Consider the following 24,602-nt stretch of genomic DNA (forward strand, 5'->3'; position numbering starts at 1 on the left):
TTGCAGGACTATGAGGAAATTCAGGGGAGGTGGCCTAAATGGATAGCGCTTTCAAAGCGTTGACATAGAAACAATGAATTGAATGATCTCATTTTGTGTTGAATGATTCTCATGCATTGTCTCCTGCCCAAATTGCCTGCCTTCCAGGGGTGTATTTAAATGTTCATCATCACTACAGATGTGTGAATTTATAACAAAGTTGGTACAAAAATGTGGCAAGTGTTTGAATGAAAATGACTTGTTTCACCCATTGCGATAGTTGTTCTATATCATGAAACAGCAGGCAGTATCATGTAATATGATCTCACAAAATTTGGGAAATTCATGAATCCTGTTTAGCAAAGTGCAATTTAATTCTTTCAGTTATTCTGACCTCATGACATGTTTATGATATATTCTGTGTTCTTCAAAAATTACATTGTCTGATGTCTCTCCCTGCTCTTCAGTTCTTCAGTTTGTCCCTCGTTATGTCGATGTGAGATTTTGCAACTTCACTCAGAGAATTGAGAAAGGATTGACAATGGCCTTCGCAGAAGTGCACAGAAGGCGACAAGAAAGAGAAGGTTTTACTGTCCAGGTGAGAGAGACTTGACTTGTCTGGGAAAATAGCATTCTTCAGGTTCCTATCAAACATGAACAAATGAACTTCTCTTCTATTCATATGAACTTATTCTGCTCAAAGTAATGGGTACCATATCTGTATACAATCACTGTATATCAATCACTGCCACTTCCCATTCCAAAGACTCTGGTATAAAATCTAGACTGGCATCTCAGTGCAGTACTGAAGAGTATTCCAATGTTGGAGGTTCCATCTTTCAGACGAGACGTTTCCATATCAATCCTCTCAAATTAATTTTAAAGGTCCCATGGCACTAATTAAAAGAGCAGTGAAATTCTCACTCCCACCACAGTGCCTTGTCCAATATTTAACTCTCAATCTGGTAAATGGGTCAGAACTTACTGGTGGATCAATATAATTCCTTTAGATTTGCCCTTAACTGTGTAATTCCCATGAGGTTTTTTTTGCACAGCACATTGCTGCAGGTTATACAGGGCATCTGAAACCTGGACAAGCAACTGTGTATGTTCTTAAGCAATCAAATCAAATCTTTGTTGATGAGCAGAACAGAGTTTGAACCAGGCAGTGTAGCTTAGCATTGTGGATTTAATGTCAAATCAGAACGCAAAGTAAAGAGAGGGAAAGAAAGGAGAGCAGATAAGAGACCGTTTATAACATGAAAATTAACATTTTTAAATCTCCAGTAACAATTAAAAGGTAAAGGAATAATTATTTGTGAAAACTTGTAATAATACATTTTCAATGCCGGTTTGTGTGGCAGTAATGAAGATTTAACATCCATTAAAATATCCCTTAGATTGAAGTGGACAAACTTTAGCTTTCTGTGGTGAGTTTGACCTGCATCTTGGATTTGCCCTGCCAAAACTATGGTGGCCATGGTGTAGTTCTAATCACCAAATCGTACCTTGGTCTGTCCCTTCCCTCCTTTGGCGTTTTATCTTCCTTTGAGTATCCCAACATGTTCATCCCCTCCCATTGAAAATCCTTGTTTTTTTACCCCACTCAGTGCCATAACATATTTCTCGCCCCAATACAATTATTGCTGTCCTACCTCAGCCCCTGCACCATAACATTTCATCCTTCCCAATTTCAACCTCCATCTCAATTTATCAAGTCCTCTCTCCTCTGAGTTTACTGCCTTCTATCTTTCCCACATCTCACCTTCCATGCAAACTCCACAAACCCTATTCATGGCTATCACCTTGGCCTTCCCACATTGCATGTCATTGCTACTGCAGTCTTATCAATCACAGTTAAGGCCATCTCTTATCACTTATTTGTATTCATCCTCATACACACTTTTCTTCTTCCTCCCAACTATTTATTCCTGGAAAAAGCTATTCCGCTCTTCACTTACAACTGCACTTTTAAAGCCCCAACTGCATTTGGCCCTACATTCATCGTAACATTTGTACAACTATTGATTTGCTCAAGTGCACCCTCACTTCCATCTTTGATGCCATAGTTCTACTAAAATCATTACTCTCCCTCACCCTAATCGCTCTCCAGTTAGGCACTTTTCTCCACTCTCAAGTCCAACTGACACTGACTCGAGTGGACATTGAGGACACCAGTTTTTGCCATTTACCACCAGATCCTGGCTGGAGCAGGTAAGGGTAATCCATTCTGCTCTCATCTGCTAAAACTGCTCACTATTCCAGCATCAACTGAGATTGCAAAGACAACCCCAACTTTTTTCTGAAAACTGCAATCTTAAACCCCGCTCTCGTGCTCTCTTGGCTTGTAATTTCACTTTGTATTTCATCACTTCAGAATTTATGAGTGATTGTATACCTCCTTCAACCGTGCCTTCAACAAGTGCAAAGGGCTCATGGACTTCTTTGTCACTAAGATTTGTGTCTTTGCTTCTCTGCCTTTCCTGCTCCACTGTCTTTAAAATATCAGACTGCTTATCCTCCATGTATTTTTGGATGAGCAGAAAATTCCTTAATTAATTAAGAATTGGGAATACTGGTGTCATTGGCTTTGGCCCTCACTACAAATTGTGTTCCTTGCTGTCAACTTAACCCCTCGCACTAGTCACCTATCTTAGCCTAAACCAAACAGCTTGCAACCTTGGTGTTGTATTTGAGCCCAAGCTGAGCTTCCAACCCCATATCTACGCCATCACTACGACTACTAATTTCTACCTCCGTAACATTTCCTGGCACTGTCCCTATCGCTGCACATCTGCTGCTGCAGTCCTAACTTTCCTATGTGCACTGGGACCTTCTATCCTTGTCCTTACTTGCACCACTTCCTCTTCAACCATCGCCCCAAGCTCACTAACCTACATTGGCTCCTATTTAAGCAAACAAAATTGATTTTAGAATTCTCATTCTTGTTTTCAAATCCCTTTAATGCCTTGCTCATTCCAACCTCTATATTCTCCACCAGCCCCTCAGTTCTCCAATATACCTGCACTCCTCTAATTCTGGCTTATTGAACATCCCTGATTTTAATCATTAGTGGCTGTGCCTTCAGTTGCCTAGGCCCTAAACTCATAAATTCCCATCCATGATGGAGGCATGGGCTCGGTAGGGTGCTTGTTGCAAGGGCCGGTGCAGACTCGATGGCCTCCTTCTGCACTGTAAATTCTATAATTCATCCTAAACCTCCCTTCTATCTATCTTTCTTCCTTTCCAGTGCTCCTTAAAACCATCCTTTTCAACCAAGTTGGCCATCTCTTCAATATTTCTTTATGCTAGATGTTATTTTTTTCTTTATAATGTTCCAGTGAAGAACCTTATTACAATTATATACAATGACAGTGCAGGAGCTTCTTGTTGAGGAAACTATTTGAATAGAGAACCAGACACTGAGTTGCTGTTTTTGTGTTGCTTATGGAGGAGTGGTACACATCCGATAGCAAGTTCCAGTTTTTCACATTTAACTGCACATCTGTATTTACCTGAAATTGCTGTCTGATTTGTGCATAAAGAATGGTAAATGCCATGCCATTTTTATTGTAATATCTGATCCATTATTACATGGCTTTTTATGGGTTGCTATGCGCAAAGTGTCTACATCTTTCTTCAAATTACAATACTCCAAAAATAGTTAATTTGTTCTGAAGCATTTTGGAGCATCCTTTGGTTGTGAAAGGTCCTATATGTCTTTTTTTATACGTGTCTATTTTGGGGTCTTGGTGAATTGTAAATGCCACACCCTTGTCCAAAAAAATGGTGGAAGGCCAAGTTCAGCAACTCCAGACCAATCCGTTTAATCTTGCTGGGAAAGCAATTCGAAATGATAATTCGGGACACCGTTATATCACTTGGCTAAATGTGGATTAATTATGGAAAGCTAGCACAGATTTGTTAAAGGGAAAATTATGTTCAATTAACTTGCTTGATTTTTTTTTTCTGAGGGGGTAGATGAGGGTAATGCAGTTGATGTGTGCATGGATTTACAAAGGTACTTGTTAAAGTGCCACAGAAGAGACTTGTACGCACAGATAGGCCACATGGAATAAAAGGGACAGTAGCAACATAGATATGAAGTTGGCAGAGTGACATGGAGCAGAGAGCAGTGGAGAATAATTGTTTTCTTTGGTTGGAGGAAGATATATCAGGGTTCGATTGATGTTAGAACCCCAGATTTCTTGAAATATGGACCTTGTACAGGCACAATTTCAAAACTTGCCGATGACACTAAACTTGGACTTATTGTGAGCTGTAAGGAGAAGAATATTAAACTTCAAAAAGACAAGGTGCTGGCATTGTTGCTATCTTTTAGTGGCTATAAATATGGCGGTTAATAAGGTTGCCTTTCTTAATCTTAAATATGAATATGCTTTCAGAATCGCCAAGTACCTCTTGATACCGCCACAAGATTCAACCGAATATCGATCAAAGAGCCAATACACCAGTTAGTTAGTTCAAAGTCAATGGTACTTTATTTACACACAGTATGGTTTACTCATGCACAATAACACTACAGGCTAAACTGTGTCTATTACTAACACCTATACTTAACTTCGGGTACCCGCTTAGGTCAGAGGAACAGTGGCCGTTGTTCGGATCTGAGGCTGTTGGGTTCGAAGAGGTAGCAGGAGTGTAGCTATGGTCGTCTGTCTGGTAGCGAGCGTTGAACCTGAACTTGCTTCTGGTGGTGCTGGTGGAGGGGTCTCTCCAGTTGAGAGCCGAATCTAAGCGAGCGAACACATGGCGGGGTTCCTTCTTATACGCGGGGGGGCTTCGCGTGCTTTTAGGCGGGCCTTAAACTTGGTCCCAATCAATTGGGCAGCTTTTCGATCACCGCCATCGATCTGAGCCAATAAAGGGGCGGGTGCCCTGATGGCTGGGCGTGACCTAAGTGGTCGTTGGCCTTACTTTGTTTGTATCTTCTTGCTGAGGTAGTGGCGCCGGAATGTCTGGGACAGTATCGGCTACCTGAGCACTAGTCTTTTGTTTATTGGAGCTGGGCCATCAATGTGCAAATCGCCCAAGAGTTTTGGTTCTGTCTGCAGTCTGTCTTCTAAATACACATTCAGGCTCTGTGCCTGCTTGTTACTTTGCCTTGTCCATTTTTCCCTGTATGCTCTGCAAGTGTCCATTTTATATGCTGAAAGTGCCCATTCCAGGTGGCTACAGAATGGGTAGATAACTAGTAGATGAAATTTAATACAGGGAAGTGTGAAGCAATCCGTTTTGTTAGGAAGAATGGGAGTGGCAATGTAAGATGAAGGATGCAACACTAAACTGGGTGCATGAGCAGAGTGGCTTGCGTAAATGTGAACATATCATTGAATATGGTAGCGCAGGGGCGGCACGGTGAAACAGTGGTCAGTAGTGCTGCCTCACAGCTCCAGGAACCCGGGTTCAATTCCGGCCTCGGGTGACTGTCTGTGTGGGGTTTGCACTTTCTCCCCTTGCCTGCGTGGGTTTCCTCTGGTTGCTCCGGTTTCCTCCCACAGTCCAAAGATGTAGAAGTTAGGTGGATTGGCTATGCTAAATTGCCCCTTAGTTTCCAAAAGATTAGGTGGGGTTACGGGGGTAGGGTTGGCTTAAGTTGGGTGCTCTTTCCAAGGGCTGTTGCAGATGGGCTGAATGGCCTCCTTCTGCACTGTAAATTCTATGATACCGAATCCTGGACTTGAGTACATGGGCATATAGAGTACAACAGCAAGGATGTTACAATAAACGTGTGCAAGACACTGGTTAGGCCTCAGTTGGAGTATTGTGTCCAGTTTTGTACAGCACACTTTAGCAAAGATGTGAAGCATTAGAGAAGGTGCAGTAAAGATCCATGAGAATGATTCCAGATTGAGTAACTTCAGTTAGGTTGTAGAAGCTGGGATTGTTCTCCTTGGAGAAGAGAAAGTGAATGGAGATTTGACAGAGATGTTCAAAATTCTGAAGGATCTGGACAAAATAGATAATGAGAAACTGTTCTTGATGCTGGAACGATCAAAAATCAGAGGACTTCGATTTAAGGTGATTGGCAAAGAAGTAACAGTAAAAACCTTTTTACGCAAAGATTGGTTAGGATCTGAAATGCATTGCCGAGACTGTAGTGGAGACAGGTTCGATCATGTATTTTAAAAGAGAATTGGATCGTCACCTGAAGAGAGCGAATTTGCAGGACTACAGGGAAACAATGGATGACTGGCACTCGATGACTTGCCCTTGAAGGTGGGCAGCACAGACTCAATGGGTTGAATGGCTTTGTTCTGTGCTGTAACCGCTCTTGTTCTATTCAGTGACTTGGGTGTGGTGTCTGCTGGTCCTTTGAGAAAGAAATATTGATGTATACCATTTTGATTGAGTAATGTACTGCTGGTTTCCCTTGCAAAATAGAAAGCAAAGTTTAAATAAAGGATCTTTTTTAAACAAAACAAGCCAAATTTGCAATGGTGAGCATTTGTGTTTGAAATATTCTGGTTAGTAAAATGTAAATAGGATAAGTTGGAACTGGGGAACTGAAACAGGAAATGATTGGTAGCCTCCTGCAACACATTCCAGTAAAATTTCTGTTATCCGGCACTTTACCAACCTAAATGGAATTCTGGTGTTGAGTCTGTTTTCTGGTTGGAGATGGCAGCCTCACCGGAGTTATCGGCAGCCGATCTTCGCTCCGATCTCAGCCTTTCTCTGATCTGCAGCACCAACTCCCCTCAGTGCTGCTCACTCGAGGTAGGCGCTTCCTTATCTCTTATGAGCTTTTAATACCTGCATGATCATCCTGGAGTTTTCCCATTGGATGAGAACAAGGCATATTTTCTTATTCCCGGAGCATACCAGTTAACGGAGATTTTCTGTACAAATCACTGAAACACAGTAGGAAATATAATCGGTAGAAGCATTGCCATTGCCATTTGGTAATTATTTCAGAGTATGTTAGTAACTGTACAGTAACTGTGTTCAAGCATCAAACACAGAAATCTGCCTGATGTATAATGCAGATTCACTTGTGGAAGGCTGCAGCCCCTTAGGTGGAAAGTTAATATGCTCAAAACACTGTTGAAAAATGAAATGAAAATCGCTTATTGTCACAAGTAGGCTTCAAATGAAGTTACTGTGAAAAGTCCCTAGTCGTCACATTCCGGCGCCTGTTCGGGGAGGCTGTTACGGGAATTGAACCGTGCTGCTGGCCTGCCTTGGCCTGCTTTCAAAGCCAGCGATTTAGCCTTGTGCTAAACGGCCCCATTTACAATGTTTATTGTAAGAATAAACATGCTTTTTAACATGCATCAGCTTTGACAATAGAAATTACCAATGATGCAGCCTGGTTTCTAGCATTACTGAAAATGGCCCATGACACTCATCTTTCTGGAGAGATGACCTGAGGAAATCTGACTGGCAAATGGTACACATCACCTGGTGACAAAATTTGGCAATTGTCTGACACTGAAGGCATTCTCTGATCTATTATCTGATTTATTCCCTTTTCTTCCCATGTATTTAATGATCTGTTGAGCTGCTCGCAGAAAAATACTTTTCACTGTACCTCGGTACACGTGACAATAAACAAATCCAAACATCTGGCTATAGGAGCTGTATAAGTAGCTTACATTTATTTGGTTACTAATTTGCTCCTCCAACTGGGAGATATGACACATTCAAAAGGTGTGGTTTCATATTGATGGACTTCTCCGGTACCTTGCCCAATGGGCCATTCTGTGTGCATGATACAAGAAGCAAGTTGTAGCTGACTCCTTAGGCTTGTGGATCAGGGATGATCTTGTCCTGGGCAGCTTGGTGGCGCAGTGGGTTAGCACTGCTGCCTCATGGCACCGAGGTCCTAGGTTCGATCCCAGCTCTGGGTCACTGTCCGTTTGGAGTTTGCACATTATCCCCGTGTTTGCGTGGGTTTCGCCCTCACAACCCAACGATGTGCAGGCTAGGTGGGTTGGCCATGCTAAATTGCCCCTTAATTGGAAAAAATTAATTGGGTATTCTAAATTTATAAAAAAATAAGGATGATCTTGTCCGGATTCAAAGTTCATGTCAGCTCTCTTTCTAGTATATTGAGCACTGGATAGCAAGCAGGGGCTCTGAGTGATTAATTCTCTTTGAGCTCCCATTGATTCAGAGACCAGTTGCAGCACATCAGCTGCTTCCTTGTCTGGCTCAGTCAACTCTACACAAGTCGGGAGGATCCAGCTGGAGAACACAGTGAGAGGAGGTTTTGCTGCACTTCGATAGAAAGTTCTGAAATAGAGGGCACGTCGGGTAGAGAATATGTGTAGATTATCACTGCAGAAGAAAATGGTTACAGTAGTTGCGATGAAGGGTATCACTGGACCCTCTTGATTTTAGATTTCATTTAAAGGATTTCTGATCTTGGCAGCGCAGCACAACACAGTATTGTTTGTTAACAATGTTTGGGCACATCAAAGCTTGCTTGATATCCTCTTTGGATTGGGTAAACAATTTAACTTTTTAAACATATTAGTGTGAATTAGTTCAACTGACTTACTTATTGAACAGGTGTGCTTGTTGACCTCTCTGGCTTTTGGAGTGGTCTCCATACAGTTAGATTATAGAAGTGCCTTTTATTTTCATAATTGAAGCAGTTCAGGAAAATTGGATATTGTTATGAGCGGGATGGGAGGAAAGCGCAGTTTCTCTAGCCCCACTACTCTGCAGGTTGCACCATAAGTGTAAATGTTCAATTCACTCACCAAAATGGCCAATTGTTCACCTTTACTATTGCGAGATCCAGAGTACCAGAGACTTTAACCAGGCTCTTTCAATAAAATAAGAATTATTTATTTATTATTAAACAAAAAGTTTTTATTAAACCAGTTGCAGAACTGGTTAACATACAATTTGTAATCTGGAAGTGTAATGATTCGCCCCTTCTAAAATCCCCCCATGCACACCCAAAAGCACAGGACAAAACAAATGTGGTCTCTGCAGAGGTTGGCGTAAGGGAGCACGTTATGAAAAAGGGTAATGTTTGAAAAGGTCTTGATGCTGTTGATTTGGTGTCCCTGCAAGCAAAGACGAAACACTGATAGTTGTCTGGAAGTCCTTTCCGAAGGATCTTCAGTAAAATACTATCTTTGTTGGCCAACTCTTGTTGCAGCTTCGCAGACTTTAAATTACCAACAAGTATTCTGGCTGAAGGTGATTACACGCTCAGGACTTCAGGAAAGAGAGAGAGGGAGTTCCTTCCTTACACACAAAGTTTTTTATAAATCGTGTTAAGACAGGTGTTTTTCAGCCAATCAGCAGGAGCCCAGAGCCTGGCAAAAGCAGTTTCTACATTTTAACTGAAGAAAACAAAATAATTAATCTCTGCAGGTGTTTTGCAGGTCATTTAGCTGGAGTCGATTTGCATTTATTTGGGGAACAAAAACAGTTTGCTCACAGACAAAAGTGATCTTGTAACTTAAAAAAAAACTCAGGAGAGTGTTCATACAATGTCCCTGCATTTAAAAAAATATATATAATTCTTGCATATATGGATTTTTAACGCTGACTTCCGGTGACGGCGGGCGGGAGGCGGCCGCACAATGGAGAGCCCCCGCTCGGGAACGGCAATTTCGGGGCTTTAAGCCCGGTCCCAGGGTCCGCGGAGGCGGCAGAAGAAGGGAGAAGGCACGGAGGAGGCACTGAGAAGACACAGGAGGGAAAAAACTCCCAAAGAAAAATGTCGAGGGTGAGCAAAAAAACGGCCGAAAAAAAACCAGCTGGAGGTCCGTCGGGGAGTGGAAAGGTCACCAGGAAATATGGAGGCTGGAGCACCAGGGAAGGCCGCACTGCTTACGGCTGAAGAAATAACCAAGGTGATGGCTGCGGAATTTGAAAAGCAGTTGGCGCAGATTGCGAAATGCATGGAGACGGTGAGGAAGGAGATGAGGGAGGTTTTGAGTCTGCTGGTGGAGGAGGCGGTTTCCCGGTGAGGACGGAGGTGGCGAGCGCAGTGGCGGAGGTACGAGAGCAAGGGGAGGCGTTGAAGGAAGTGAAGGAGATGTTATTGCAGCACGGTGATCAACTTGCCTCGATGGGGAAAGAGATGCGGAAGGTGATGGATACTAACAAGGATCTGCGAGGAAAAATGGAAGACCTGGAAAATAGATCCAGGCGACAGAACTTGAGGATTGTGGGGCTGCCCGAAGGAGTTGAAGGACCGAAGCCGACTGAGTATTTTGCCGCAATGCTGGCAAAACTACTGGGGGAGGGGGAGGACCCCATCCGATATGAACTGGATCGGGCTCATCGGTCGTGGAGGCCTGTACCAAAGGCGAGTGAGCCGCCAAGGGCAGTGACTCTGTGCTTCCGTAGGTACGGGGTGAAGGAGAAGGTCCTGAGCTGGGCCAAGCAGAAGCGGGTGGTGCAGTGGGCTGGAGCTGGTAGACGTGTATACCAGGACTTTACGGTGGAACTGGCAAGGAGGCGGGCTGCCTTCAACCGGGTGAAGAGGGCACTGTACATTAGCAAGGTGCGGTGCGGCATTGTATATCCAGCGAAGCTGAGGGTGACTTACAAGCTCAGGGACTTTTATTTTGGAACGGCGGAAGCAGCGGAAGAGTTTACGTAAGCAGAAGGACTGTGGCAGAACCGACAAATTGAGGAATGGCCATGTGCCGATGTAACCTCATGACTGTATTTTCTTCTTTTTTGTATCACTGCGTGCGGGTGTAGGGGCTAAAGGAGCCAATGTTCTATATATTTGGACAAGGGAAGGGACGGGACTTTCACTCAAAATGAGAGTTCTTTGGGGTGGAGGTGGATAGGCGGGGTTTGTGTGCTAAAAGGGGATCTTTGGGCTTTCCTAGGGCCGGGCAAGTGGGAAAGGGACCCTGGCGGGGGCCTCCATGCTGGCCGGTGTGTGCTGGCCAGTGAACGGGAGTGAGGTGGGGGGAGGGGCTGCGGCCATCGGAGCCTGGCAGAACAGGGTCCGAGTGGTCTAGCCGGGGTGGAAAGTTGGGGGGGAAGGAACCGAGGGTAGGGGGAGGAGTTTTACGGGAGGAGCTGGAGACCTGGGTGGGAGCTGTGTAAGATTAAGGGTGACTACGGGTAATCCCTGATTTATTTTTGTCATTTGTTTATGTAAACATGCGGGTTGAGGTTTGGGGGTTGGTGGGTAGATGGGATCGTTGTTGTTATCATGGGGACTGACATATCTTGCTGATTATTGTTTATTGTTGATGTCAATGTGGGAGAAAATGTGAAAATGGAGGAGAATTTTTTTAAAAAATGGATTTTTAACGATGAGAAGTTAAATGAAGAAAACATGGAAACACCTAAATGTTCTCGAGACTATTCTAGAATTGGAAGCACTAAGATTAACACTGCGACGTGGGTTCAAATCCCACTTATGCAGCTGGTGGAATTTAAATTAAACCAATAAATCTGGAATTGAAAATGTCAGTGAGTCAGAGACAGTCTGCAACAAACTATTTTGGACAGCACTGTTAGCATTGCTACCTCACAGCACCAGAACCACGGTTCGACCCTGGCGTTCGGTCACTGTCTGTGTGGAGTTTGCACATTCTCCCCGTGACTGCGTGGGTTTCCTCCGAGTGCTCCAGTTTCCTCCCACAGTCCAAAGCTGTGCAGGTTAAGTAAGTTGATCATGATCAATGCACGGGGATGGGGCAGGGGATTGGGCCTAGGTAGAGTGCAAACTCAATGGGCCGAATGATCTCCTTCTGCACTGTAAAAAGGGAATCAAAAAGAAAGAAAATAAATCTGAACCACCATGTTTCGTGAGATCCCACTACCAGATATGGTATTTTTAAAAAATGTTTCTCTATCGCAGACATTCAAACAGGAGGAGGATGCGATGCCATCAATTCTCTTGTGCCCATTGTTATATTATCAAATATAACTGCTAACTTTGCAGAGTCACTTCGAGATGACTGAGGAGAGCTGCTCCTGCAAACTTGGCTTAACCTAGGAAGCAAATGCAAATTTGCAAATGCAGATCTGTCTCAAGAAGACCCGAAGCCAACCTCCACATTTAGGATGGCGTTTAGTTGTTGTCAAAATCTGGTTAACCTTGAGCTTTAATGCCTTCATGTTCGATAAGGCATGTCTGCACTATTCACTCATTTGCTGCCCACTATGTTTCAAAGCGGTGGCTGGTGCATTGGTCAGCACTTTCTCATTGAATCTCCTTTCTCACTGAATATGAACAAAGATATGATGACTGCCAGCTTTGTAAACTGTTGGAATTCATGAAGTATGGGTGGTTATTAATATCATCATTGTGACACCTGAATAATAGTCTCCTCTCCCTTTTGGATTCACCACTTTCTCTTCAATATCTAAGCACTTGGACCAAACTGTCTTTTCAACCTCAAGTTCTTTATCTCCCATGATTGTGGGTCAGTTTAGCTGGCAGTTAGAACATGCTATGTATCATAGATTATCATAGAATTTACAGTGCAGAAGGTGGCCATTCGGCCCATCGAGTCTGCACCGGCTCTTGGAAAGAGCACCCTACCCAAGGTCAACACCTCCACCCTATCCCCATAACCCAACACTAAGGGCAATTTTGGACACTAAGGGCAATTTATCATGGCCAATCCACATAACCTGCACATCTTTGGACTGTGGGAGGAAACCGGAGCACCCGGAGGAAACCCACACACACACGGGGAGGATGTACAGACACCACACAGACAGTGACCCAAGCCGGAATCGAACATGGGACCCTGGAGCTGTGAAGCAATTGTGCTAACCACAATGCTACCGTGCTGCCCAAGTGCATATGATGCTTATGCACTTGGGTTCACTAGTCAGCTGTTGTTCTCGGTCACACTAATGAACGGTGGTCCTGTTATGACACCCTGGGTGAGTTCATGGTCAGTTTCTGCCCGACAGACTCCGGAGTCCCAACACCAGTGAATTAACCAATAATTTATGTGTTTTCCTGAGACTTTTAATCCTTGACTGTTCCAATGAGTTACAAGCACCAGATTTTTAAGTAAAACATTAACAAACTGTTTGTTTATAACAATAGTAAAATATGAACATATAATGGAAATAACAGAACATGGTCTACCTATTCCCAAAACCCCGTCCCACCCTCCAGCCAGATACACACAAGACAGACACACACTAAGGCGGGTTAGGAAAGGTTAAAATATAACCGGGATTAAGAGGTATGAGAGATTTGAGGATCTTCGCTGCTGGGGTTGTGGACTGTGTAGGTGGCAGTCTTCTCTGAATGAGACCTTCTGTGGAATTGATTTACACAGGAGATTCAGGTTGGTGAAATTCTATTCTTCGACCACCAGATGGAGCCTCTGTCTCCCTGAGATATTACTGGAGCTATATATCTGAGAAATTACAGACTTTTCCGTTCGCCTAATCTCTCTGCAGAGTCATCAGCTGTATCATGAAAAGCGTTCTCAGGCTAGGTTTTTCTCAGCCATTCAGACAGAGGATTAAAATATCACAGACCTGGTGGGTGAACTTGCTTGAAGCCTTTCAAACCATTAGTTCCTTTCACAGGTCTGGCTGATGCCTGCAGCCTTTTGAATAGGAATGCCTTCCCAAGTCTGGCTAATCACCTTTTTAATCACCTGACCGAGAAACTGTTTCCTGGTTGTGCCATCTCACAGAACTCAGAACAAAAATGGAGCTCTTCACATGACCCACCTTTCTTCTGGAATGCTCTGAATGACTCCACAAATCACAAGCATGAACAGCCAATGTCTGAGAATTCCAGCTTCTCAGTTTGGCTACTTACCAAATCTATCAAACTGACATCACGGGCGCTGCCACAAAGCGTAAAGGCGAAGTCCTGGGCTAGTTTATACCTGGGTGTTTTGGTTTGCCAAAGTCTATAACTTGAGCAAAAATCCCAATGTTGCATCAGCTAGCATGGGCGGCACGTTGGCACAGTGGTTAGCAGTGCAGCCTCACTGCTCCAGGGACCCGAGTTCAATTTCAGCCTTTGTCACTGTCTGTGTGGAGTTTGTATGTTCTCCCAGTGTCTGCGTGGGTTTCCTCCGGGTGCTCCGGTTTCCTCCTACAGTCCAAAGATGTGCTTGTTAGATGGATTGGACATGATAAATTGCCCGTTAATGTCTAGGGATGTACAGTTTAGGTTATGGGATTACAGGTGGGCACGGGTGCTCATTTGAAGGGTCGGTGCAGACTCGAGGGGCCAAATGGCCTCCTTCTGCACTGTCGGGATTCTATGATTCTACAAAAACTGTAGAAACTAACAGGACAGGAATTAAAGGGAACACGGAACTGACAAAGGTTTTTGGCAGGATTCTTGCAGTCCTAAGAAAAATCAAACCAAGATGCACTACAGCTAAATGATATGGTTTTGCTCAATGTCAGACGACTGATGTGCTCCAGACCTAATATTTTTGGGGGACGTCATATTGATTTACAGTGCATGGAGTCACTGTTGGAAGCACAGAGAGGGTAACATCCTGGGCGGACTTCTCCGGTCCGCCTGTCCTGTTTTCTGGCACAGTGCATCTCCCGATCTGACCTCAGTTTTCCGGTTAATGGGGAATTAATCTTTATTAATTAATCATCTTTATTGTCACAAGTAGACTTACATTAACGCTGCAATGAAGTTACTGTGAAAAGCCCCTAGTCGCCACATTAGGGAACTGACTGACCAGCATAAAGAAGCTAAATTAATAATACCTGAAGCAACATTAGCTCAGTGAGTTAGCAAACAGTTGGGGCTCTTCCTATTACAAGGAAGGGTATTACGCGGTGAGTTATTTAAAATTACAAAGGGATGAGCCAGTGCAGATAGAATCAGACTGTTTCTGGTCAGTCAGAAGTTTATAACAAGGAACATGGATAAAAGATTAGATGTAAGAGATTTACACGGCAGCATCAGAACATTTTTTGGAGTAGAATATTAAGATGCTTAGTTTAATTATTTAAACATTAGGAGTCCATGCGCATCTTATGTGGCAACCAACTGTACATGCCTTCTGGAGTTGAGATTTGTAAGGAAGAGCCTTTCATTATGGCAGCAATTTCAGATATAAGTGTGCCATCCTTGCAGTATGATTTTGCATGCTAATCAATGATACATAGTTTTAAAAGGTTCTTCAATGGGCGAGTAACCAGTTGTATCTGACCATGCACACTTGGTGTAGATTCTTGCTGAAGGCAACTGTTGGGTGGCCTAACTGTGCCTTGTTTTCTAGCACATTTCAAGCCACACCATCTGATGTTACAGTCAGCTTCATTCTACCAGGTGTTGGCACTTGGGAACGGTGATTTTGTGTGTGATTAGGAACCCCCCTCATACCTGAATGTATATGCGTGCACTGCAGGGGTACCAATTATAAATGTGCCTGCATGCTGTTTGGTAATCCTAGTTGGATAATACTGATGTGCAGCTTCGATCTCCTTGTATTGTTAATTTTGGATGGAAGTCCTTATATGGTACAGTGCCCTTTGTTTGATGCCATTAGAGATTTACTATGATCCATATGGTTATATCCTGGCCTGATCTATGTGATATCCTGGTAAAAGATATGATGTTGAGCACACTACTAGAAATGCTTTTCTTGGAATGAAATTTTAAAAGGAGTCCTCATCTTGGTGTTCAGGTGAAAGGTAAAGAACTCTTTGTGTTTTCACGTGGCACTTCTCCTTCATGAACGTGATTGGAAACGGATTAATTGTTTCCTTATGTTTGTGCCTTGCTGCTACAGAATAGGTGCTGGATTTACCACCCCTAGGTGCCCTTGCCTAAGAGGACATTGGTGACCTTGGATTGGTCCATGATTATGTCTGGCAAGGTGTTGCAGTGATTTGCCAGGAAACTCTCCCACTCTTACCACCCGCTGTCAGGCTTACTGGAAGGATTTACATTTGACCAGCAATCCAGTTGGTCACATTATGAACACCTTCTATGGCCATCAAGTCTTGAAGTGCACTTGAACCAGGAGCTTTTGGCCCAGAGGTAAGGACGCTACCTCTGCACCACAAGATCTCCCTGCTGGATTTACCATAACTTCTTTGAAAATAATCAGTCATCACCACGTAACTCCACACTCAGCAACTTAGGAGACTGTTGGATATGAATTACACTATTTGTCATTACTGTAGGAGCCAATTAGAAAGGGCTTGGTTAGAATGTATTAAACACAACTGCTGCCCTGAACAGTTCAATAGCACTTGTCTTGCATGTATCAATTTAATAGGTTCTGCAGATTTCAGGCAATAAAGTATTCGATCAATTTCACTCCCCTGTTCATACCTCATTGAACTGTGATTATCTTAATGATAAGATCCTGGATTCAACTGTTAACAATTAGGAGAGGCAATTAGTAAGAAACATTTCCGTTTTTTAAAAAATGCATTGGTTGTCTACCTTGTTTAGTTGCAACCTCACTGCATGTAGTGGGCAAATAGAATTACCACCAACATGGCCACTATTAGTGGTGTGGACTGTAGTTGCATGTGAAACACTTGGAACTACAGAGCAGCATAAACGTAGTTGTGTCTCTCTCGGCCTGTGTTTGAATATCTAGTACAATATATTTCGTAGTCAAATTCTCAGTTGACATTTGGTGCCCCTGCTCATACTTGGTGAACGAAGGGTAGCTTTGGTTGAGCAGAAGAGGGATTTATGGATTAAAACCCAAAATCAATGAGTACTTTCAGAAGAGGAGACGTAAAAATCAAGACAAAACGGGTAGCTGAGGGACAACGATAATGAAGTCGGAATAGGATGCGAATATCGATGTTGATTAGCCTAATTCGATTAATTTGTGCTCAATATAATTTGAATCATAAAACATCACTGTCTACCAAGAAGAAGTCTTTGGAGTTACGCAGTAAGAATTGGGATGGAAAAAGAAGCCACAAAACAGTTATTCATTCAAGGTGTTCAATATTTAATTTTCCAGCGCCTCTGTAACACTCTGGTTTCCCTCTGATTTCCTGTTAATATTATTTGGTCTCATCACTCAGGTTATAAATGTTACCCACGCAGCGGAAAATTTTGGAGGATCACGACAAGGCCCTGTAAATATAACCTTCGCTATCAACAGTCCTAGAGGCTTCCTGAATGGCTCAGATGTGAGCGACTTGCTGAGGATACTGAACCTGGTGGAATTTAGTTTTTACCTGGGATTTCCTGTACTTAAGACAGCCGAACGTAAGTTCTCTATTATTTGTATCAGGTTGTGACATTAAATCACACCAGCTTCTCAAATAACTTAAAATGATTAAACTGGATCAGGGATCTGGTTTATTTAGCTAATCTGACAGGAGTGAAACTTTAGACCCTCTTTTCCAGATGAACAGCAGAAGCTGCCACATTGATGTTTTGAAGCACTTCTGGGAGTTGAATTGATTTGGGAACCCTGATGTATGATCATGTTTAATATTGTGCAGGACTGTAAAAGAAAACCCTTTATTTTCATCAATATGCAGAATGTCAGTACTTGAAAGTGTTGCACTTTTCATTTGGGACTCTTATTAGAATCAATCAGTGTTTGCTGCTTTAGGAACAAGGTCTGGTCCTCTATACGGAGCAAGAAACTTCAGAGAACTCAAGATTTTCTACTGTTCCATCATGGGAAAAATTAACCTGTGCTGCATTTTTACTAGAAGGTCAAGATTTGGGAGCATTGTATTGATCTAGGAGAGCACTCTCAATTACAGGGGATGATTTGATTGATACAAAATGGGATTCTCAATAGAAGTCACATCCAGACTGAGTGTAGGTAGCACTGGTATGGGAGAACAGGATGAAGGACCAGAGTTTCAAGTGAGCTATAGATATGTTTTTCATTGTAATATATTTCTCTTATGCTCCCTCTGTAAATGAGCCCTCCATTTTGACACTTTAATATGTGTCTAAGTGCACACATTATCTGGTAATGTCATTATCTAGGGTCCAACAAAATAGTTTGTTTCTTTACTGGATTTGACTCGAGCTCTGTTGTGTTATGCTAGCCCGCAGGCATTGAAGAATACATGTTCCAGTGACACAGGCTATTAACAAATTCATTTGAATTTATTCATTGTAAAAATGGAACAGTTACAGTAAGGCCTGTGCAGAAAATTACAGGGGATATACAGCAGTATGTAGATAGTTAACTCATTTGATTGTGGAACTTTTCACTTCAACCACTTCCATTGCAAAAATACTACAGGATCCAATGCTCTTCACCTAACCCTAACTCAGGTTACGATCTGTTTGTAAACTTATACAAGAGTTTTAGTTGACCCTCCACAGAGTCATGGCATGTTTGTCTCCATCGCAATGGACCCATTAGAAGTGAGGACTTGGAAGTAGACTATTACTGTGGTTTATATTTCCTTCTGGGACAACATCCTGGAACTCCCTCCCTAACAGCACAGTGGGTGTACCTACACCTGCAGCGGTTCAAGAAGGCAACTCACCACCGTCTTCTGAAGGGCAATTAGGGATGGGCAATAAATGCTGGCCGAACCAGCGACCGCCCCCCCACCAAACCATAAATGAATTTCAAAAATAAAATTCTCTCCCTAACTCAGAATGCTAAGGCCAAATTTAGTTGCTGCCAATTGAACTGTTAAGAGTTTGAGGGGCTCCTTCCTTCAGGAATGTGCCTCAAGTGCTCCACCCCTCTGATTTTTAAACAAGTTGCTTCAGATAAAGGAAATCAAGCACGGAAATTTCACCAGCAACCAGAGCTGTCACTCACAGTAAGATTCAGAGAGAGCTGGCTGGTCTCCAGTTCAAAGCAGACAATGTTTCAGTATAGTAGTCACTGCAGGTGACTTTAAAGAAATGCTTCTTAGAAGAAGTCATAGAATCATGGAATTTACTGTTCAGAAGAAGGCCGTTCGGCCCATCGAGTCTGCACCGGCTCTTGGAAAGAGTACCCTACTAAAGCCCATGCCTCCACCCTATCCCCATAACCCAGTAACCCCACCGTACCTTTTTGGACACTATTGGCAATTTATATTGGCCAATCCACCTAACCTGCACATCTTTGGACTGTGAGAGGAAATCGGAGCAGCCGGAGAAAACCCACGCTGACACGGGGAGAACGTGCAAACTCCGCACAAAGAGTGACCCAAGCTGGGAATTGAACCTGGGACTCTGGAGCTGTGAAGCCACTGTGCTAATCACTGTGCTACTGTGCTGCCCTGTGTCAACACTAAAAACTTTACAATTGTAAATGTCAACATACTAGAGCAGGTCTGGTTGCAGAAGTACGTAGCCAGTTAATCTATTAAGAGCAACACATTGATTTAATAGGTGTACACCCAATACAAAAATATTACCAAACACAGCGTTACTCTCCTAACAATACTGAACCTCTGCCTGTTTCAAACTCTAACCCTGCAATTATGAAGAGAGAAGCAAAATAAGGGTCCCAGGTTCGATTCCAGATTGGGTCACTGTCTGTGCGGAGTCTGCACGTCCTCCCTGTGTGTGCGTGGGTTTCCTCCGGGTTCTCCGGTTTCCTCCCACAGTCCAAAGATGTGCAGGTTAGGTGGATTGGCCATGATAAATTGCCCTTAGTGTCCAAAATTGCCCTTAGTGTTGGGTGGGGTTACTGGGTTAGGGGGATAGGGTGGCGGTGATGACCTTGGGTAGGGTGCTCTTTCCAAGAGCCAGTGCAGACTCGATGGGCCGAATGGCCTCCTTCTGCACTGTAAATTCTATGATAATCTATGAAACTAACGGAGCGAGCCCTCCATTTTGTCTCTTTGCCTGGGCAGTTTCTCAGATTGCACACCAAAAAATGTGTTTTATGGTGTTGAATCTGATAATTTGGTTATAAAAGCCATGGGTTGGTCTGACAGAATTTAATACTAATGGGCAGTATCCAGCAAAAGAATCAAGAGCAGGCAAGAACTTGGAAGTATGTTAGTGTTCAGGTTTATGTTCCTAAATTGTTGTGTGAGAGACGTTCTTGGTGGCTTCTGCTCTGTTTTGGGTTTCAGCAAATGACCACCCTTTCCTTTTTGCTGTCTGGCTTTGGTTCCTATTTCTGGCAGTGTCTGGAGATCCTGCCTTGTTATATAGATGTGTGGCTATGTGCTGAACAGGTGCTCTCCACTTTGGGATGTCATACTCCTCTGGTTAACATGTTACCTGTACATCACAGAGCTTGCATATTATGAACATCTGAGGTGTCCTCAAGACCTTGATGCTCGTCAACTTCAACTCACTTTCTCACCTTTGGGAAGGGTGGGAGGGGGTGAAATTGGCAAAGAATTTCATGATAAAACTTAGCTTAATTCCAGTGTTGGGATGTATAAAGAAATAATTTACTAAAGGTGTACTTGACTCAGGATATTCAGTTGCATGTTAACATCTATGCTTTAATTTTTTACAGCCATCTATTACCCTGAGCTTAATCGGTCACACCTGCTGAAGGCTTCCTGGATAAAGACAGGTACGTTTCTTGGACCCATGCTACCTGAACATCAGCAATTAATCCAAAAGATTTTTAAAATTCTTTGAAGATTTGCAAGACTAGTATGAGAAATGTAAGAATCTGCTTTATCCGCTTCATTGCTGGTGCACCACTTCAAGTGCCACGCAAAAGCTCCAACATATGATGGTACCTGAGCAGAAAAACTCATGCATATCTTTGTTTTTCTGCTTTTCATTTTTCTAAGAAATTAATCCCTAGATTGACTTTGGTGCCATCGGACTAAACCCCTTGCGCAAGTGGCCATTACTTGTGTGCCAGCCTTGACTGGGAGCATGGGAAGACTGTTAATTGCAACTGAGACGGATCCTATCCTTGAAAGAAATATTTGCATTTCTATCAAACCTTTCATGATCTCAGGATGTCCCAAATTACTGTACAACCAATTAAGTACTTTTGAAATTGTTATGGGTCAGGGTTTAGAGAACCCCAAAGTGTATCATGGAGTTCACCTGACCCACAACTTTTAATAGATTGTGGTATGGGGAGCACACGGCCCACTCTACAGGTGTGGTAGAAATGGAAAAGTATTTTTTAAAGCAAAACAATGTTTATTCTATGAACTCAAGCTAACCTTTTTAAAACATACAGTGAACATCTCAGCAACCATTAATTCAAATATAACCCCAAAAGAATACAACACTAAGTAATCCTTAAGGTGTCCTTTTAACATCCATAAGACTTTAAAAAAACTTTTAACAGAAGCACATCAGGTTAAAGTCACTACTGAGAGCAGTTATTAGTTTTAAATCACCAAAGGATCGATTTACATTCTTTCGATTACAGAGAGAGAGACTCGTACACCTTCTGGCTGTGACTGCAACTATCCAACTCTGAAAACGAAACTAAAACGCACCCTGCAGCAAACAGCCTAAAACAAAAGTTTGGGCAGCATGGTAGCACAAGTGAATAGCACTGTGGCTTCACAGTGCCATGGTCCCAGGTTCAATTCCCCACTGGGTCACTGTCTGTGCGGAGTCTGCACGTTCTCCCCGTGTCTGCGTGGGTTTCCTCCGGGTGCTCCGGTTTCCTTCCACAGTCCAAAGACGTGCAGGTTAGATGGATTGGCCATGCTAAATTGCCCTTAGTGTCCAAAAAAAGGTTAGTGGGTTATTGGGTTACGGGGATAGGGTGGAAGTGAGGGCTTAAGTGGGTTGGTGCAGACTCGATGGGCCGAATGGCCTCCTTATGCACTGCACGTTCTATGCTCGATGCTATGCTCTAAAAAAACTGACAGACAGCCCAGCTGCACCCACTCTCTGACATCACTGCAGTAGTAAACACCCATTTCTTAAAGGTACTCTCACTACAGATATTTATATATATATATATATATACCAATTTATAAACACCCATTTCTTAAAAGTACTCTCTCATGACAAAATGTAGTCACTGTTGTAATATAAATAAACAATCTGCACAGATTTATTGGGGTAGCAGTATACTCATCAAGAATGGAAATTGTGATCCATATTGTGTTTTTTATTTCTGAGCACTAAGAACCATTATAATGTCCCAGCTGAGAACAGCATGAAGTGGAATTAGGACCCCTTTTCCTCTATAGCTCAGCTGTTCATTAAATAGACCCTCTGAACAATGGGAAGATGTATTCATGCATGTTTGTTGGATTTTTAAAAAAATGTGCAACTTCACATAAAATCCAGAAGCTTAGAAACAAAAATGTATTGGTTAAAAAATGGAAACACACAGCAATTTCAGCATCTGTGAGGCGAAAGAACAAGTAATATCACTGGTTGACCTTAGTCAGAACCTTGCCCACAGTGAAATAATTGGGAACAGTTCTGTTTCCTCACCACCAGCTTTCTGTATTCGATGCCTGTGACGGAAACCATCTTCTAAACAATAGAACTGTTTACTGCCTGGCGCCTATCACACTTCACAAAGTAGAAAGAAGGAAAGGAGTTAATCATATGTTTCCCCTATTTCTGACGTGGACTTACCTACAACTTGGGGCATCGTTTTACTCTGTGGCATCATTGCGAGTTCTGGAGATCAGAATCAAAACCAAAAATAAGTTAACTGACTTTCCAGAAACAAATTATGCATCCAGTTTAACAAAAATAAGTTTCCAAAAACAAATTTGACCCACAGGTAAATGTGAGCCAGAACAAGTCTTTTGTGCAGAATCCTCTTGATCCTCCAACTCAGTTCCATGAACCAGAATTGTCACAACAGATATAGACACAGCCTGCATCATCCAGGTGTTTTTTTTTTCATTCTTTGCTTATGTAATCGGGAAGGTAAAGCAAAGTTTCTCTTTTAACGTTCCCTTCCAACATAGATTTTTTCTTAAAGATGGGTTTTGCTGGCATTGTCACTCTGGCCAGTGGCATCATTGATTTTCTGCCCATGTACAGATAAATGTGCATGTGCAGATGGGTATCGGCAGCCATCTTTCATTGGCAGGTAACACAATTGTTGTAGAAAATCTTAAATCTTTCAAGCTAGCTAGACATGCGATTGGGAGGAAATGCTGTGTCGGACTTTTTTCTGGATGCTCCCTTGATCTGTATTTCACAACCGTTAAATTTAATTGAACAATTCTACTTGTAAGTCACAACCATCTGGTTAGGACCCATTTCTTCCTATGAATAAGGGTGTTTTAATTTAAATATGTCATGGTGACTAAGGTTTCTCTGTTCAGTAATTTTAGGTGTGCACGACAACCACATTCAGGACAAAACCTTCCAAGCTGAACTCGAACGAAAGCTAGCCCAGCTTATCAGTGAAGCAACTAGATCAGGAAAACGTCAGAAGAGGGCCAGCACCTTGGGGAATAATACTGTTCAGGTAGGCAATGTCTTACAAATGAAAATGATATCGTGCAGCAAATTAATTTCTTCGTACTGCAGCCCTCTGCAGCTGAGAAGAAGGGCAAATTGGTTTGTACCAGCAATTATAAACTGTTTCATTAAATAGAAAGTACACAAGGCATTGAATACAGTAGGAGTGGGTTGTCTGAGCAGGATACTGGATTTTCAGAAGAAATAATCACCATGATTTAACTGAATAGCAGAATAGCCCAAGGGGCTGAATAGGTTGTTTCTACATTGAATGATCGATCCAAGTCTGTATATTATGGCGAATCCACCTAACCTGCACATCTTTGGACTGTGGGAGAAAACCGGAGCACCCAGAGGAAACCCAGGCAGACACGGGGAGAACGTGCGGAACTCTGCACAGACAGTGACCCAGCAGGGAATCGAACCTGGGACCCTGACGCTGTGAAGCCACAGCTATCCACTTGTGCTACCCTGCTGCCCTTAGATCAGAGCGAGAAGAAGCTCCAGCCTATCTGGGAGAGATATTTAACAGGCATATGCTCAGCTCAAAACAAAGTCAAAATGGAACTTGCATTCAGTTCCAGAATTTTCTGAAGGGTAGCTATAAGGAGAGGTTGAATAAACTCGGTTTATTCCTACTGGAACGATGGAGGTTGAGGGGAAACCTGATAGAATTCTACAAAATTATGAGGGGCATGGACAGAGTGGTCAGAAGCTTTTTCCCAGGGTAAATTACTAGGTGACATAGGTTTAAGTTGCGAGGGACAAAGTTTAGAGGAGTTTTTTTTAAACAGAGGGTAGTGGGTCCGTGGAACTCGCTGCAGGAGGAGGTGGTGGGAGCAGATACGGTAGTGACTTTAAAGGGGCATCTTGACAAATACTCGAATAGGATGGGAATAGAGGGATATGGGCCCCAGAAGTGTTAAAGGTTTTAGGTTAGACAGGCAGCTTGGTCGCACAGGCTTGGAGGGCCGAAAGGCCTGTTCCTTTGCTGTACCTTTCTTTGTTCTTTGCTCCACCAATCCCAATTGAGAATAGAAGATGTCCTGGAATTTATGAAGACGGAATTGGCTACTAGCCAAGTCCATCAAAATGACATCACAACAGAGCATACTGAATCAACCGGGTCTGGCTGGGCCGGTCCAAATAGCAGCTTGCAGCAGAAGAGTTTCAGTTCAAAACCACAAGTGTGCTGTTTTAAAAACAAGGTCTGCAATTATGAGGCAGTCAGCAAGACAGGAATTAAAAAAGGGAATAAAAGGATGAGAAAGATGTTCCTTAGATGAAGGAATTTAAATCTGGCAGTCAAGCCTTTGGGACCTTCAAATATGTGGGTTTGCAGATTAAACAGGGTGAAATATGTGTAATTTTATAT

General features: G+C 42.9%; 1 protein-coding gene across 4 annotated transcripts in view; it reads left to right on the plus strand.

The window, feature by feature from the left end:
• Positions 1 to 24,602, plus strand: part of LOC140396128 (UPF0606 protein KIAA1549) — a 347,260-nt gene that overhangs the window by 223,899 nt on the left and 98,759 nt on the right. For all 4 annotated transcript variants that reach the window (XM_072484278.1, XM_072484281.1, XM_072484279.1 and 1 more), the window contains 4 exons: positions 447 to 577; positions 16,954 to 17,140; positions 20,325 to 20,384; positions 23,089 to 23,234. In XM_072484278.1, coding sequence (XP_072340379.1) covers positions 447 to 577; positions 16,954 to 17,140; positions 20,325 to 20,384; positions 23,089 to 23,234 — 524 coding nt within the window. The remainder of the gene's footprint in view (positions 1 to 446; positions 578 to 16,953; positions 17,141 to 20,324; positions 20,385 to 23,088; positions 23,235 to 24,602) is intronic.

Source organism: Scyliorhinus torazame, chromosome 19, assembly GCF_047496885.1.
Source record: "Scyliorhinus torazame isolate Kashiwa2021f chromosome 19, sScyTor2.1, whole genome shotgun sequence".
In the NCBI taxonomy this organism is placed as follows: Eukaryota; Metazoa; Chordata; class Chondrichthyes; order Carcharhiniformes; family Scyliorhinidae; genus Scyliorhinus; species Scyliorhinus torazame.